General features: G+C 41.0%; 1 protein-coding gene across 2 annotated transcripts in view; it reads right to left on the bottom strand.

Annotated features, from left to right (window-relative positions):
- angpt1 (angiopoietin 1) overlaps window positions 1-16,959 on the bottom strand; it is a 52,507-nt gene extending 35,548 nt beyond the window's left edge. For both annotated transcript variants that reach the window (XM_085791226.1, XM_085791227.1), the window contains exon 1: window positions 16,079-16,959. In XM_085791226.1, the coding sequence (XP_085647352.1) occupies window positions 16,079-16,522 (444 nt within the window). In that variant the 5' untranslated portion in view covers window positions 16,523-16,959. The remainder of the gene's footprint in view (window positions 1-16,078) is intronic.
- Window positions 16,960-18,849: the final 1,890 nt, after the last annotated feature.

The raw sequence follows: 18,849 nt of genomic DNA, 5'->3' as shown, positions 1-18,849 counted from the left end.
ACCTTGGGACCAATGCCAACAAATACACTTACACCTTCTTATCGCCCACTGACAAAAAGGTGAATCTGACACCTCTCTTTGAAACCTGGGCCTATATTTCACTTAAGCAGGGCTTTGGGAGGTGTTACCCTGCCTCACTGCACTGTCACACTCCAGCATTATATGCTATAGATAGAGGGAACGTGTCTAAGTGTCTTAGAAGCTTGTCAGCAAAAAAAACAAACAAGCCAGTGTTTGTTTTTAATTCCACCTTGAAACAGTTATAAGACTCCTTCCTTCGTCTTAAACTCTGTCAAGATTAGGTGAGTAACAACTCAGTCTGAACTCACAGCTGACCTCTGTCACCTTTTGCCCTGGTGGTCAACATCCATGTGTTTATTCAATTGCTGCCACATTTCTTTTCGCCTCATTGAAGGTCAGTAGAGAGATTGATTCGACAACAGGGCAGACAAAAAATAAAGAAATAAGGAAAAGACATTCCCCATGCTGTGCTGGGCAAAACAGCATCTTAAACTTGACTCTGACACAGGGGTTTGGATCAATTGACCAATCACTGAACAGCCTACCCGTGCTATGGTTTTCTTGTCATACCATAGCTAAAATGATTGGGTACACCATGCCTGTTGAGCATCAGATTACCTGACACAATGGGGTGGTTTGTGTGGAAAAGTTATAGTTAGTATAATTTACTACTTTTATTTATTACCATTTAATGACTAACAATGTGATCATCAACTTGCGATGCAATATTAGCATATCTGGCTAACTAGCATTAGGCTATCTCCATGGCCAAGGTAGGTTTAGATCCTCAAGTGATTAGGTCAAAATTGTTTGTAGGGTTAGTTTACAGTATGTTAAAAAAAAACCTTCACATTCATGGTCCTGAACTTTGCACTGTGTGGAGGCTGATTTGAAGCTACCAAAGTTTGAGCTAACTTTACGTGAATTACTTCAGTGCCATGAATTTTTGCAAAACTCATTGTTCCGTCCTCAGACTCAAAATATTTTCTCTCCATATATTCCGTTCGTCACTCCAATAAAGACAAAGAAGTCAGCTAGTGATAATAAAAGGTCTGATGGTCAGTGTTCTCAACCAGACCATCTGGCAGGAAGACCAGCTTACGTTAACGAGTGCCCGCTTTTGTATCCAACGGAAAAATCTGCGTCTGCCAGCTAGAAACGAGAAGCCAGCTTTTTGCCTGCCTCTGTCTGCAATCAAGAACGCATTGTTTCAAAAATTACATCTGAAAATATTTGAGTTATAAATCTGCCATTGTCATCAGTGCAACCAGCTTATATACCGTGCAGGAAGGGAGAGCTTCCACTTTGCGATCAGTCTAGTTAGTGATCAATTTCCATCATATTCGGTTGAGCAGGGCTTTGCAATGAGGTGGGTGGTCCAGCCCCCTGCCTCATCTCTGTTTCTCTGTCCAAACTGTTGATTTCCAGGACTCCCTTAAGCCAGGAAGACTGCTGCCATCCGAAAAACAACCACGCTAGTGCCAGAATCCGCCGTTCTTGGGCTCATTTTGTTCTCCTTTGCATCTTTCATTGCTCTTTCTTTCTCCCTTTGTCTTTCTGTCAAGATGCTATTGTGTTGATGTCGACGGCGTTTTGGTTGCACATTTCCAAGGACATAATGAAGAATGTGTACACATCATGAAAACAAACCAACTGATCCTCTGTTTAAATCGCTAAATAAATCATGGTGCTTAGTTTGAATTGCCCAAAATCATTTGGCAGGTTAAATAGCAAACCATTATCCATACTTCAAAGGTTTCTGTCACAATGGTTTGTCAACAGGGCAGAAAATAAAAGAATGTGAGAATATTTGACTCATGGCAGGGTTTTCAAGCCTGGTTGATTGTTTCTTTGAAAAAACAAATCATAATTTCTAACTGGAGGGCGAATGCTTTTAGCCAAATTGATTTTCCAGTCGTTTTGTCAAATATGTACAAACTATATAATCATTATTCAGTGTTGAGAATTCAAATAAACCACCGACTGTAAAAACCGAGTGGAAAATGTGATCTTGAATTTTGACGTGTTGAACCTTTCAAATGACTAATGAGCTTCGTATACGGCTAATTTACTTCACATTGCAACAATAGAAATCCGCAGAGGATTAAAATTCAACAAATAGTGAGTAAATTATTAAGAATTTGATGCTAAATCCTGTTATTCAAACTCAGAGTGGCAGAAATGTGGCTTCACTTGAGTCAATATTAAGAAATAAAAAATTATTTATGACGTAAAATATCTGAAATGAAGAAATACTGGAGATGTTGCTGCGGTTTTCAGTTTCCTTTGGGAAAATAAATGACATATTTCAAAACATTGTTACGCCAATCTGCTTTTACTGTTATTACCGTCATTTTTCCTCCCTAGACACTTGCTTCATATTCCTGATCTACTTTTAGCTTTCTCTCACATAAAGACCAACGTACCATCACTACCAGGAACTACACAGTGAATGCGCCTTGTAGCTTGAGAGTACTTTTTAAATCAAGAGCTCTGACAGTGTTATGTCTACAAGACATACCTCGCATGATTAACTATGAGGCCCAGTGCAAGATGAATCGGAGAAAGTCTTCTGCATGTCTGTATGTAAGATAAAAGCCAATTTACTTAGTGTTATGAAAAGCATGAACTTTCTCTCTGTATCAATAAAAAAAAGGATATGGACAAAATGTTTTGCCTTGAACTTACAGTAGGTTCTTTAGCATTGTCAAGTGCGCACATCCAACAGAAATGTTTGCTTTACTTTTGTTGATTTTGGTGCAGTGGTGTCGGACAGATGCTTATTTTTACGATAGAAAATTCCTTTCGGAAATGAATTCTCCAAGTTGGTCTAGACAAAGAAGATTTGGCTCTCCTGTACGACTATATTCCAGCTGTAGCACATATAATTCAAATCCCTTATTGCATAAGGGGCAAAAGTCGTTTAAGATCTCTGTGGAGAATTGATAAAAAATAAATAAAAGCATGAAAATTTATTATAAAGAGTTTAAGCCAAAGTCCATTATTGTCACGTTGACTCCCGTAAAACAAATTTTCACCCAACCTCCCAGTGCAAGGTTAAATCAAAGCTTTTAGTCGGATAGTCAGTTTAAGATTTGATGTATGAGCACTTTTGTGACATAGCCAAATTAAGCCAAAAACTTAAAATTATTAGCCACAATCTACTAAACCTGCATCATGTTTTTAAATAAGTAATTTGGCACTAAATTGTTTTATGGGTTAGGGTAACCCCCTCATAACCCTAATATTTAAAAGGTTAGCAGCAATTGGCACAACCATTCGCCTTCAAATGTAATTTTCCAGTCCTGTCTGTTCTAGTTAGATAAAAGTCAAGGGCTAACAGTGTCTCCAAAACAAGCATTTCAGGTTTCAAGCATAAACTGATGACTGTCAACATGATCAACTTAGATGACATCTGATATTTTCACTTTTAATCATACTCAACCCATCATCACTTTGTCATTATCACCACAAGTTTAACAAAAATTGTATTTATTATTTATTTATCAGTTATCAAATACCACTTTTGAATGTAATGATTAAACCAATCTGAGGTACTAAAGAAGTATTATCACAGTATCAGTGGGGTTTTCTAGATACACATGAACTTTGAAGTTGGGTTCAAGAAAATTGGTGATTGATCACACAGTTCCAGCCCTGATATAAGGGGAGTACTTCATCCTAGTCGTCATCCATTTCCCATTTCTTCAATGTGTGATTGAAAACAGAATTAAGATAATATATAATTCCATCATTTTTATATTATTTTGTAACACTCACTGGACATCGTACACTGTTTATTGTAGCCCTTGGATACGGTGATGTCCAGTTAAAGTACTAATAGTACCCATCTGACCTCCTCCCAGACATTCTTGGCTGGAACACAGTGCTAAGTTATATATTTCTTTCATGTCTCTCATACCTCAAGCCTACGCAGTGATCACTATCAGAGACGTCACGTGGCTTCTTTCCATGTTAAATGAAAACAAATACTGTGGAGTAGAGCTTATGCTTGAATGTATATTTTCACAAATCCTCCAGTTTCAGTCCTGCTCTCTAATGTCAAAATGGCCCCTCGAAATTACCCCAATTAATTATGCGTATCTGGACGTATGGGAGAGGAAGTACTTGCATTCACCCAAGACATGGGAATGCGTAACGAAAACCAAACAACCAAACAAACTCAGACCTGGTCATTCATCCAGCGGTCTTAAACAGTGAGTACCAGCAGAGGGGCGGTCTGCAGATATTGTGCCCAATACTGAATCTTTCCTCTGGGACACATCCAGACAGGAATGTGTGTGTGTGTGTGTGTGTGTGTGTGATGATGATGGCTTCTTTTGTGTCAGTGTTACACCCCATGTCAGTCTGCCCCTTTTTACGCACACACAGATTCCATAAACCCACCATCCCACAGACTAGGCGTTTACGTTCAAATATTTGAGACAGGATTCCAGTGGACCCTCTGCACATCACAGCAGGAGATCCCTATGCCAAAAAACCCTGTGGAAATAGATGCAAAACGACATGTTTTGCTTTAACCTCAGGCGTGACAGAGACATTACCAGACGTACTGTTGTATGTTGAACCTCCCAGCCGGGCAATAATAAAAAAAAATGGATGCAGCGTTCCAGTTTGAGTGCCAGCACCTCTATCTATCAAGCCGAGCGTCTCTTCTAATCAAAATGGATGGGTGTTTAATGACAGGGGTTGTTTCCTTCAACGTCACATTCATGTTTATCTTTCACTCCAACATCCCACATATCACATTAAGCGAGGGCTCCTCGGTTTATAAACCATCCCCGCAGTCGTCCAGGGTTGCAACCACAGCCTTTCGGTTTCCCTCACTTTCTCTTTCTGCCTCCCTTTTCCATATCTCTCTATCTCCCTGTGTTTTGCTCCCCCCGTCCCGCCCCCTTCTCATTTACAATCTCTGCTTTCCTTTGCTTCAATCACCAAAGATGGGCTGACGGTTATCACATCCAGATTATAATACTCATGACTCATTTTCTTCTCTCCCGCTGTTGCTTTTGCTAGTGGCTAACACACACTGGGCGATATATCACATGAGAGGCTGCTTGAGGCACTTTTAAGTTCTGATGGTGGTACTTTAAAGCAGTATAGTTTGTGTGTGTGTGTTTTCTACATGTGCCTAAATTTTCCTTAAGTGATGCTGAGCCGACATTCAATCTAAACAATAGAGAGATGAGCAGGAAGACGAGGTGCAGTAGCTCAACTAACTTCTCCACATGGAACTGCTTGAGTCTGACCTGACCTCATCACGGCTGTTGGAGAGGGAGGGGAAATAGATGCTGCTGTTAATGATAATGTGCTGCTCGTCCGTAGCCACTATTTGTATCACTGCCATGCTGCAACATTAGACACATTTGCTGCTGTCTGACCTCCAGCTGATGATGGATGAAAAAGCTGATAATGTTCATGTTTCTGCATCTGCATCGTCTGTGATCCAGCCCTTTTTTAAAGAGCGGCAAGATAAATATAGTTGTGAGTCATGAATCTATATTTAGTTGAAACAAACAAGGGAATCTATCAATTCAGTTTGTCATCGCGACTTATTTTGGATGATTTCTATTGGGAAAAATGTTGAGTTAGTCCAAAGGAAAGAGGACGGCTATTAAAAAGAGCTTGGAAAATACGCAGTGTATAGTATGCATAATTCCTGGCCTTCACATTATGAGTTCCGATCAGTAGTCAGTAGTCTTGCCACAACTACGCAAAAGCAAAATACCTTGAAATCTCATCCTGTAGTCCATCCTGTAATTCTTGGCTAAGGTGAAAGTTCTGGTTACTAAACGGCCCTTGGTGAGATTTTTATTAATTCATTTATTTTGTATTGTAAAGGCTATTTCCAAGATCGAGGATGAAGTTTATAATTCAACTTTTGAGCCAACATAACTTAAAAAAGAAAAAGAAAAGAGGAAATCTATACTTTGAAGGTGAGTGAGCAGACTGCATCTGCTGATGAAGATCATGTGATATGACAGAAAAGCATAGAGGCGAATGATCTATTTTTGTGAGTTATTCAGTCATAAAGTAATCTAATCTGATGGAGAAAACGCACCTGTATACAATTATACATAGGAAAATTGCTTGAAATTGCCAACATCTAAAAAGCTTCCACTCTCAGCCACAAGTGGCCTCACTATTGACTGTTAACTGTTATGTTATGTCCTGCACTGTGCAGAGAAGACAGTACAGACACAATGCATCACTAGGATGTATTCATCTCTGCTCATAATGGAAGTGCTGTTTGAAAGCCACTGACAAAATGTGACAGGCTCTCTTTTTGTCCGAACTTCAACTTCACCTTGTGGAGCCTGAGAAGGAACCTCGCATTTGATCCTTTACAGGCCATCAGTTAAGCTGAAGGTCGTCTCATCCAAACACAGACTCATGTGTGTGATTTAAACAGTGTCATGCACAAACACATATGCAGCACTGGACCTAAGTGTGACACACATTCATCCGTGCGCTCACACATGCAGAAATATACACACGCGGGTCTCTGGAGGATTATCTTCTCCATCTCAGGACTGCTGCAAACATGTCAATTTAAATAAACATCAAGAGCCATTTGTAACCATTTGTATTTTAGTTGTAAACCCACAGCAAAACGCACATTCATCTGTGCGATCAATGACAGATTTATGGGAAAGTTCCTGTTAAGTCACCATACAGCAGCACATTTTGGAGTGAGTCTGCCTGTTACTGTGATACGCTCTTACTTTTGGAAGGGAATACTTGTACTTAGGATTCAATATTTCCATCCCCAAATGGTGGAAAAAAAAACAAGAGCCAAATTTAACAGCCAGCTTTCAAACCTACAGTGGTAATAAAACTTGAGTTTAAGTTAAGAATTACTTTCATGACTTCGTGGAGGGTCCACACTCGCGTGTCTGTTCGTTAGTCTGATTTGAGGGTAGTCAAGGTCACAGACTACAATTGATTACATGATCACGTGCCAAGTTTGGACTTTTTGGATGCAGTGTGCTCCTGGCATAAATACCAAACACTTACTGCCATTAAAGGCTCTACTTTGCATATGATGAGAGAAGACATGCAACAGTGTTAAAAAAAAAATTCTATATATTATCTGACAACATCCTATTACAATACATTATTGTATTTGGATGTTGACCCTCTAGCTAGCAGCTATTACTTATTAAACAACTGATCAGGTGGTCCATACTAACAAACCCACACGACGAACTTCCAGTTCTCCTTAGCATCAGAGAACATTTCAGTGTCTTTCAGCTCCTTGTTTTACTGTTCTGGTTCACACCCGCTGCTCTTGTTGCACGATTTTAGGCCCCAGCAGGCTGCAGCTTCCAGCCACAAAGCTCCAGAAAAACACACATCTAATTCAGCACCAAATGGCAGACAAAAAAAGCTAACCTGAACATAGTAGTGTATTTAGCAGCTCTTAGTATAGAGCCAGATATTTCCTTCAGGAGTGGGTGGAGACCAAAGCTGAGCTCCAAATAGAGTGAATAATAGCCTTTCATTCAACAGGTGGCCAGACACACAACTCAAGTGAATACTAATGCTGTTGTATGTCTGCTGGATATGCAAACAAGCTAGCACATTTGCCAGTCAGATAATATGTCAACATTGTGTTTTTCATCTTGTTCCTGTGCTTTGAGTGGGCTGAAGATCATTTGATGCAGGTTTAAACTGATAAACTATTGATCAGATTTGTCCAATCCACAATAAATAACACTTTTTTTAAAAGGTGTCAGTATGTTAAAATTCAAAAGGGTGATTTCATGAATATAAATGATCTGTAACAGTAATTATAACTATTATGTATGGATATCTGTGGCCTCTTTTAAATTAGCCAGACTTGTTCTTATTTCTAGTGAGATAAAACAGTGAACTCCAACGAAAGAAAATGTATCATTGTATCAATAATGTTGTTCTCATTTTAAATTGAAAAAGTCAAGGCCATGACCTAATGTACAGAAAGCATTATAAAGGAAAGGGAGGAGGAAGTGGCAGTGGTGGATCCGTGGACTGACCGTCCATCAGAGCGCTGCACAGACACAGCCCAACAGGTGTTTTCCATCAGATAATCACCTGCTCTGACATCACTGACTGAGGTGTCACCAAAAGTGCAACGAGCTACAAGAGAAAAATGGAAAAGAAATGTGGTGAAAGGTCTACAACATGAAACACTTTGAGGACGTCTGACTGGTGCTGTACTATGTTTTGAAGGTGTTATTTTTAAACAGAGCAGAAATGTCAGAGGCTAACCTACTCCTGCAGTCTCTGTGCCAGCTCTGGCCCTGGTATTGTGGGGAATGTGAGAAGCCTGGCTCGGGTCCCAGACGAGGCAAACACACTGCTCTGGACAGGGTTACGAGCGTGTTTCTGTTTTCAAAACACAGACTGTATGCAGATTTGCGGGTGTATATGTGAGTGTGTGAGAGCCTGCATCTCGGTTTTGCACCAATCCCAGGTCTTAACCAATAAACTGAGAGCCTAACACGCCCAAGTGTCCAAACCAGCCGCAGAAATCAGACACAGGCTGTAATCAGCGGGGCCGTATTGCATAGCTCCAGCCTGTCTACCATCAACATGTGTGGGTCTGAAATTGTAAGTTAATGCATGACACTATGGTAACCCAGAAACTCTCCTCCCTCACCCACACAGAGCGACAAAAAGATTAAATAAATAAGTGAGGTAATTCCTGGATGTGATGAAAGCTTTAAGAACAAGTGGCTCCTATCCCAGCGCCACAGAACAAAACAAAAACAACGGAGCCAACCATTAGTCATTTGACGATCTATCTAGCCCACACTGTGAGGGAGTGAAACTGTTTATCTTTCACCCAGTATCTTGCACTCTGTCCTTATCTCCCTCCTTTCTCTCCTTTCACGTTTACTTGCTTCCTGTCATCCACAGCCCTGACAGATTCTACGGCTTATTCTTCTCCAGAGTCGAGCAGCCCATTGTGATTCTTTTTGTTGCTTAGATCTGAAATCGCAGCAGTGCTTCATCAAGGCTAAACTGCCACAAAAAAAAAAAAGGTGAAACTGTTGTGTCCTCTGCAACCTCTGGAAGGCTGGAGACAAAGACGCCCACTCAGAATGCAACATCTGTAGGGGAGAGTCAATGAGATGCTGCGGGGAGAGTCGGTCCTCAAAGACAACATGCGGAGAGACTTCAAGATTTGTTTCTACGCACCTCACAGACTTAACAGAATTAACTGTAGGATGAATACAAGGGTATTTACAGCAAATTTTAAAATTGGAAGGACATAAAATGAATCATTTAGTGAGAGCATTAAACTGATTTCTCACTCTCTTGCTTGCTGCCAGAATCAACAATACAAAACATGCTTGTTTCTCCGTGTTATCTTTTCCTGGAAGTAAAAAAAAAACATTACTGACACATTACTGTAAATTCAAACTGTGTAGACGTCCTGTGGTATCCACTGCAAGCAGCTCAAATTCTCAACCGTTTTTTTCTCTTCTTCTTCTTCACGCCGATTCACTTCCCCCGACCTCCATCAAACCTTGATTTACAGCTCACAACCTAAATGAACCTGAAGTCTGGAGGAAAATAAATAGCAACAGATACGAGTGAGTAATATTATCATCGGCTCTGTTTATCAAGAGTCATTATAAAACAAAAATATAACAAAGATAACAGCCGGCTCTGTGACTGAAGTTCAGTTCAAACACAGTGGTGATTTGCTGCAGGCTGTGATAACACCACATTACTTGCCCACTAATTGTACACTCAGATTGACTATAATGTCTAATGTTTCGTTCTATCTGAGCTGTTACTATCTCATATTTGGCTCATAATCACTCAACCTTAGCAGTGGCAGAGATACAGCCTTGAACCTTGTGCTTTTGGCAACTCTTCTGACCACAACTTACACACTCAGTACTAATGGCTTCCATTTGCCTGCCTAAAATAATATTATTTATACTCAATCCTTTAAAAAAAAAAGAAGCTTTTTCATAGTTTATAAGACATGTTTTCTAAATTTCACTCCATACATTAAAACAACACTCCAGAGCAGTCACAATCATAATTCCTTAAAGCTGACACAATAGATCAAATGACCACGTGTGTGTGAAAGGGTTCGCCTGTAGTAATGAACTCACAGATAATTATCAGTCAGCTCTGCAGTTCCCCTCGACTATACTGAGTATTTCTGTGTCTTTCAGCTCACTGTTTTGGTTTCAAGGGGAAGCTTGGTTTTCAGTCTCAGTGTATCAGTGTTGGTTTAATCTCAACAGGCAGCTGAGCTCTGATAGATCAGACAGAGATATGGGTAACACTTTACTTGAAGGTATCATCATAAGAGTGACATGACACTGTCATAAGAGTGACATGACACCATCATGAACGTGTCATAAACATTATGTCAATGTCATAACGTTGTCATTAAGTGTCATTCGGTTAACCCTAACCCTAAAAAAACCTAACCCTAACCCTACAAAAACCGAATGACACTTAATGATAACGTGATGATGATGATGATGATGAATCATGATGGTGTCATGTCACTCTTATGACGATACCTTCAAGTAAAGTGTAACCGAAATATGTATCATCTAGCTAGTGCCGGTGAAAATATTGGAGCGTTTAGCAGCTGAAGAGTCAGGTCTTTCCTTCTAGAGCTGTTGGAGACCAGACCCGAGTTAAAAGAGGAGCAAACACTGGAATCACATTCATCAGGCGGACTTCGACAACACTCCAAATCGATGCTAATGTTTCTCTGTCATGGTCCGTTTTTTATTTATTTATCTGTAGCCTGTTTTGTGTCTCTAATGTTTCCCCCCCAAAAATGATTGCAGGCTTAACAAGATCCCTTCCATACCTGAATTATACTGCAGGGCAATCACATTCATAATACCCCCGGCGACCAAATGAAGAAAAATTAGCGCCATTACTGGAGTGAATATACTCATGGGTGTATGGAAACACAAACATAAAAGAGGAAACTCTCAATTTATTCCACAGATGCATCAGTAGGTGCCAAGCTACAAGTTAGCAACGCCGTTTTCATCGAGGATGCCATAAATCGTGCCAAACGTCTAACCCCGTAATTAAAACAAAATAAATCCCAGATGAAGTGCCCACCAGAGAGTGATCCACTGAAATGAGTAATGAAAAAAGGAAACATATGCTTGCTTTATAGCTGCTATACGGTAAACTAGACAGGTTCAAGACGCATAGAAAAATGACCATCAAAGTTACTGCTTCATTCATTGAGCTTTACAGAGGTATACCTAGTTGTACAATACCTGTCTGCCCTGTATCAAACTTCCAGCACGTCTGGGGCCTCTGGTTGCACTGAAATATGATTTCTGAGAAGAAGAAAAAAGTGCGGGGTGGGACTCAAAACAAAGTGGCTTGCCACATTGAGTGTGACAAAAGTACTAAATGCCCCTTTAGCCATCAACGTTAACAATGTTGGGCTCTGTTTTCATGTCCTCGAGGAAATGCTGTGGTATGGCTGTAATGTTTCCCCTTATTCCCATGGCATGCTAAGCAGAAAACACTGCTTCCCCTTTCACTTTGAGTCATATCACAAGTGCAACCAACAACTTTTCTGGAAGCTGTTATTGTAACGTCCTTAAGCAATTTCCATGGTTTCCTTTTTACAAGTTTTGGGGTCAGGAAGGAAGAGCTTTTTATTCCTCAGAGCATCTCCTAGTTTTTCCTGCATCATCCGATTGTTAGTCTTGGCCCACATTATCAGTGAAAATAAACTCTCATAGAGGAAGTCACCCCTAAAATAGATAGGTTTCTCCTTGGATCCCCAGGCATGCTGTGTGGCCCTCTCATAGCATTAAGTAGAGAAACATATTCACCCTTTCTCGTATGAACTCCCAGTATAGAAGGGAAACAAGCTGCTGCCAACATGTCAACTATATCCTTTTAAACCGCTGTTTATGCAGCATAGTCATGTTCGTCGAGAGGCAGAATGATGGGAATTTCACAGGGATAAGACGATGATAGTTTTTTCCCAGTCCCTTTGTGCAACAGCTTAGTTTGGCACAGGCTTTCCTTCTCAGGAAACACTGCTCTCAAACCACTTTCTACTGTCTCCACCAGGAGGGACACGAGAAGATCTATTACTTTCACTCCCGAGAACAAGAAACAAAATTTGGCTCACTGGACTCCTGACTGTGCCAATATTTCATTGTCCTTGAAATATTAGAAAAGTAGAGAGGATGTTCTCAGGACATGCAGTGAGATGTGTGCAGCCTTTTCTTTTTCTTAACCAACCAATCACCGCTCTCATATTTCCAACCAGAGATGCAGCCCACCAACACCCAGCAGCTAGAATAACTGCTACTGAAGAACATGCTACAACAAACTGTTCACCAGTTCACTCCCTACCAGAAGGGTAGTGTTTTTTCTTTCTTTTTTTAACTGACAGAAATGTGTTGAAAACTGGTTTTAGATTTAGAAGTGTTTAGTGAAAGCAATTTTTCTCAGTAGACTTGTGATGAACGTGATTTTGGCCGTAACGCTGTAACTCACCAGCATCTCCTGTGTCACTTCATGTCCATTTCTGATTGGTTGGTTTGTAAAAATTGGGTTGTTGTAGCAATGACTGTTGGAATTTGGTCCTAAATTTTTTCCACTGTCAGCATTTCGATGGAACCCAACTCTCACAGTTCACTGTAAGGCCAGTGATTTTGATTGATTTCAAGGTTGAGACTTATCCACTTCTGTCTGTGACAGCTAAAAATTTCACAGTGTGTCAGTACTTTCCTATGAACCATATTTCCATGATATTGTTTTACTAATGTGATTTATTGCTTGCTGTTTCGTGGGCCGTTTTCTTAATTTATTGATTTATATTTTATAGCTGTTGGCTTTCTTACCCTTAATTCTGCAAAACTCAGTACAAGCAATATTTAATAAAAGGTGCTGTGCAAATTAAGTTTATTGTAATTATCCTTTCCATGTGTGAAATATCTTGTTTCCTGCTTCATTTTCTCTGAGATCAGAGCCAAAGTTGTCGGAGGTTCTTCGGCCTTGCAGGCAGGCCAGGGAAGTAATCCTTGGACAAACACAAGCAACCTTTGACTGGTCAGGAATGTTATCAGGGTCCATATACTCTACCCTGGTTTGAGGAAGGAAAGATCTCAGACTTAAAATGCTTCCCCAACAGCTGTTTGCTGCATCACTCTTTGACTGTCCACCCCCCACACTGGACTGGGCACTCAGACACGGGGGTGCTATCTAGAACGGTCTCCTCCGTCCTTCTCTTTCATCAGGGCTGGCTGGAGCAACATCAGGGCGAGCTTTCTCTTAGACAAGCAGTAAAAACGCTGGTGTGATTAAGATAGATAGACTGGCTGGGACACTTAATCTTCTGTCCAATGAAAAATGTTAACTGCATCCTGATGTCCCCCCCATGCAGTGTAATTAGCCTGAATTACCACTGTGTGTTTAAGCTTCCCCTGAAATGCCTGCACCAATTTCTTTGTTATGCTGTATGTTGCCTACATTTTGCTTATGTTTCTCCAAAATCTAATACTTTTTTCATTACAAGCATGTAGGGAAGTTAATCTAATTCTATCCGTCACATACTTCAAAATATAATCCTTTAATCTTTTTTATATGATATTCCTTGGTTGATATTGGAATTTGGGATTTGAAAAGGAAAAATACCTGCGGTCCTGCAGTGTCAGAAAAGACGCATGATAGTATTAGTGGTGATGGCAGACGTTTTAACTTGCTCCCACTTTTACATCTGAAGAGAAAGTTGTTCTAGAGGTCTCATTAGTCAAACCTTCAGTCCACCAATGCTGCTGTTGTGTTTTTATAGTATCACTTGTACTATCACAGACAGATGAGGTCTACTGAGCAAAGATAAAGCTCCTGTTATTTCACCCCCTGGCCTTGCTTGACACACAGATCGCTTTTGGGAGCTGTACAGAAACCCAGGTTTTTTCGATTTTAATGGTAAAAAAAAGTAAAATATCATCAATAAAATTGACTTTTTTGTAGGGAAAGAATCTCTCCAGCTTTATAAAACTTAATCCAGACACCTACTTAAAATTTGCAGCACCTCACTGATCCTTAACCCCTGACATACACCATGTACACAAAATTCCTCTGCTAAACTGAGATAAAGTCAGTGATATACAGTCGAGTCCAATGATAAGATGATGTTATACAGATTCTGTTCCGTAATCTCAAAAATCCCTCTCATACAATATTTCACTTAGATTTGGAGATATATGGTTTAGGAAGAGGACTTGAATTTGCAGGAGGGCGGAGTAGCTGCCAACACAACACTTCCCTAATTCCAAACTCAATCAACAACTCGCCGTAACATACTTTGACCAGCGTCTGGTTAATTGATGAGGAATGACTATTTCCTCCAACCTGAGGAGTGAAAAGTTGACTTTCTGAGAGTAAATCAAAACCAGGCCACAGCGGAGTGGGCCAGACACGCTTATTGCTAATGAATAGACTCGGGGTATTGATGAAGTTCAGGTTGATTTAATTCCCCCCTCCCTCTGGTTCCACTGTAATCCATCAAACCCATCAGGTGTTATCTGTGCATGCAGTCGCTTCGCGTTACGCCACCTTGTTCTGTAGACGAAAAATAAACCATTAGCTTTAAGTAATTAATCACAGATTGGACCTGCTGATCTTTTTTGAGAAGGGCAATATTGTGGGAAGTCAAGGAGCAGGAGAGCCCGTTCGGACGAATTTGGAAGTTTGTTTATTTGATTCATGTATTCATTTCAGGGAGATAGTCTCTCTCCCTTTGGAGACACAAAGTCTCAAAGCTTAAAAAAGCAGGGTAGCTGCCAAACCATATCAGCGATGGCCTCCGAATTCACAACTCATTAACATTACAGTAGAACCATATTTGAACATAGTAAACATCATGGCTCTATAAATATATTGGAATATATTGGAATTTTGCCATGCAGAAATAATCAAACATCCTATCAGCACAGATATAATGAGGAGTTGTTTTTGAGAAATCAAACAGGTTATGGTTTTTTCTTTCATGTGAGTCTAGATTTCGCAGTTATGCTCACACATCCTTGACTTGAATAAATAAAGGGAGCATTCTCTTTCTCTGTCTTTTCCTTCTCCGAGTGTCTCTGGGGGCTCTTTCTGACTTCCTGCCATTAAAGAGACAGCCCACTGGAGAACAGAGGGTGACTGACATGTAACTACCTCTGCTCTATGACCGACGCTCTGTGCAACTCAACTGGACATCTGTGGAATTTACTTTAAAGGGTAATTTACTCAGGAAAAAATAAGAAAGAAAAGTAAGAAAAAATAGTTTGGGTTGGTGGACGGTTGCTGAGACACAATGTGCTCTATGTCTATGGAGGCTAGAAAAATCAGACAGCTGTTTGACATCCAGAACAAAAAGTTCAGCTCAGATAATGTACACAGTCGCATAACAACATAGAAGAGTTAGTATAAATTGTGATGATAGCTGGCTTCTACATTATCAACTCCATATTTTTCACTGTCTGATAAAGCAATTTTGTCAAATTGAACGCCATGTGTTTTGAGTTCATTTAAGAACACAGATCCGTTTTTTCCCTCAATGCTGTTCATGTGAAAAAATCGCCCTGATATTTTATTTTGGAGTTGCTAACATATTGCTTACATCCTAAAGCGCGTCAACTCTCCTACTGACAGATACTTTGGCAAACAACGCGTTGACTATGAGAAAACAGCAAACACTGCCCGGTTTTGGTCTGAGAGCCTCATCCAGAAACCAAAACAAGTTATCTAGTGAAGCCACAAACAGACGCTCTGCAGAGACCACACACCCGCAGAAACATAAATATCTCAATAAACTATGCACTACAGCGCGACCACTTCAAAAGGAATAGACACGACATAATGTAGAGATGTTACGGACAAATTAAATGACACCTCTTTCTGCATGGATCTCATTAACACAGGAAAATTCCCAGTCCACCCTTCCAGCAAGGCGAGGAACCAATCCTCCTTGTTCAAGTCATGAAAGTTTTTGTATGACATTTATTTTCATATCCCATGACCTGCTCCTTACCTTCTGAAGCCACTGGGTATAATTCTCCATTATGTGCTCGAGCTGCTGGATCTTCTGGCTGGGAAACTCTGGCTCAGGTGGTGGAGCATCCCTCTGGAGAGAGTTGGCGTTGTACTGCGGGCTACCGGCTTTCGCCTCCCTGCAGGCGCCTCCTCCGGCTCCATCTCCCTCAGGTAGGATGAATGTGTAGGTGCACTGGCCGTGCTGGATCTTGTGAAAGCGTCTGTTGCTGTAGTTATTATTACTACTACTACTACTACTACTACTACTACTACTACTACTACTACTACTACTTCCACTTCCTCCACTGCTGCTGCCGCTGCCACCTGTGCTGCTGGTGCTGCTATCCGTCCCTCTCCTTTGCTCCCCTCCTCCGCAGCTCACAATCACCAGAAGCGCCGCCAGCGAGAGCAAGTGGTGGCCAAAGTTGTACCACAGCATCATTTCAAAAGTGGTGCAGGTGAATTAAGTTCTTACGTCTTTAGCTGCTTTTTCTTCTTCTTCACTTGGCTGGATGTTCCCTTTGAAGTCCAATTTAGAAAACGGTGAAGAACACCGTTAGCCCAGAACATGTGTCATCCATCCTTACACTGGACCTCCAGCATTGAAAGCTACTGCCGACACTTTTGCCATGGACACTTACACGTGCTAAGCTCCTTTAAGTTTTTGTCCTGGCACACATCTCCTGCAGAATGACAGCGTGGATATAAATCTTGATGTCCCTCCAGTTAAAATCAAAGCCAGATGTGACCAGGCTGTGTGCTTGCATTTATCAGTCTGCGCATTTAAAATCGGTGCCGCGGGCAAGCTGGGATGGTGTCGTCAGACCTCCCTCGGTCTCTCTGCCTTCCTTTCCTCCTCTGCTGTCTGACTTCACAACTGGGGAGAGTGAGAGAGACGCTCACTCTGAAGAGCCGTTCCAAGCTTGGAGCACACTCTGCGCCTGCCCCTTGCTGAGCCTGGAGAGGAATGCATGTGCACGGACGAGTGTGTGTTTGTGTGTGTGTGCGCGCGCCTGTGTGTGATCCTGGCAGAGAGGGGACCCCAGCACAGAGGATGTGCTTAGACTGTGAGGATCGGTTTACAGGCTTCTCTTGACTGCAGGCTCATGTGGTTGACCTGCCTTCTTGCCTGTGTGTGTGTTGACACAGAAAACTTGTCTAAACGTATGCGTTTAATTTATCTGCCCCTGAGATACTTCTCTCCTTCTTCCACTATACACTGACAGGTGCTTTATTGCATGCAGGCAGGGGATGTACATCTCCAGGCTATTTTATAATCTAATTCTCAGCTTCTTCTTCTCACTCTCTTGACAATACAGACCCATCATTATTACTGGTGAGATCTTTATAGAGGCAGTCTCTTTTGTTCATTGTATTTTTTGGTGCTGCCTTAAAATTTTAACCCTTCATATTCTCTGATCTGATATCAATTGTTCTATTACAGCCATTTAATGTATTTACATTTATCACCTTTATATGTAGTTGTCTGCATTGTCAGTGGGGGGAGAGTCCAACATCAAGCTAAATTACAGTACATGTATGTTTGATTTGACAGTTCAGCACCGGACATTTTATACATAATGTGTTATATGAATAATATAATGACATAATCTAGAGGGGATGGACAGCTGATCATGGGGATTTTGTAGAGGTAATGTTTTACAGGGGGTCATGGGTCGATGTACAAAGAAGACATTATAATTTCATTGAGACTGAACAAATATATGAGCTAGTGAAATGATGAATGTGTAATTTCTAGCTGAACTCTTGGGCTTGTATTAAGCTGTTCTCAGTGTTACCACAGGTGTCCCTTAGGTATTTCTCATTCTAAGGTTTTTAAACATGAATATTGGCTGGGACTGAATTACATTAATAGTAATTTTCCATCACTGCAGCCCAAGAACAATAGCACCGATTTGAGAAGTGAGACTGCAATAAACCTCAGAGTACATGATTTATTTTCTGTCTTTCATCCACCCACTACATCTGCATCACATGCACTGTCACTATCTTCATTCATTGTATATACAGTACAGTCTATCACACTCACTCTCAGAAAACAAAAGTGAAATCCAAGAGTCAGCGTTGGAAGATGGAATGTCTCTTCATCATCGGGCCAGAGGAAGGAGCAGAGTGAGGAAACACAGCGCTGAAAGGCCCCGGGTCAAAGGCCGAGTTCTTGTTATGGACAGTCCATTAAAATCTCTGAATCAGGAAGACGCAGCTGTCCGAATTCTGGCCGGACTTCAACATTCTTCTTTAGTCCCAAACAACCAAATCTGTGCGACAGTGCACGTGCACGTTCGTGCTTTTATTTGCATGTGATGAATGTTTGCACAAGGGTTTACTGCCTCCATCTGCCTGCTCATGCTTACATGCTGTACTGTATATTTCTCTGTGATCATGCATGTGAGTATTAGTAGTGTGCGTGTTTGATAGAGTGTGTGTATATTCAGTGATAGCAGGGGGCTACAAAAAGTTGGGCTCTCTGTGTGGGAGAATGCAAGAAGGAGACCCAAGATAACAAACCCCTTGAATAACCCAGACTGGCCAAGACACAAAGCATGAGCAAATATCTGCTACAGCGCTTGTCTTCAGTGTCCTGAAATCTGGGCGCCAGTTACTGTGTCCAAAGGAAACTAAGTGGGAGATAATTGCTACCTCTGGGCAACCTTGAGTGTGCAAAATTAAAACTACACATCACTTATATGAACAGCTATGCACCAAAAAAAAAAAACATTCACACGGCAAAGAAATCACAAGACGAGG

The sequence above is a fragment of the Trachurus japonicus genome, chromosome 11 (genome assembly GCF_045865225.1).
Source record: "Trachurus japonicus isolate A0001 chromosome 11, Traja_1.0".
NCBI classification, from domain to species: domain Eukaryota; kingdom Metazoa; phylum Chordata; class Actinopteri; order Carangiformes; family Carangidae; genus Trachurus; species Trachurus japonicus.
The sequence above is the reverse complement of the archived record's forward strand: the minus strand, read 5'-3'. Positions and strand labels throughout refer to the sequence as shown.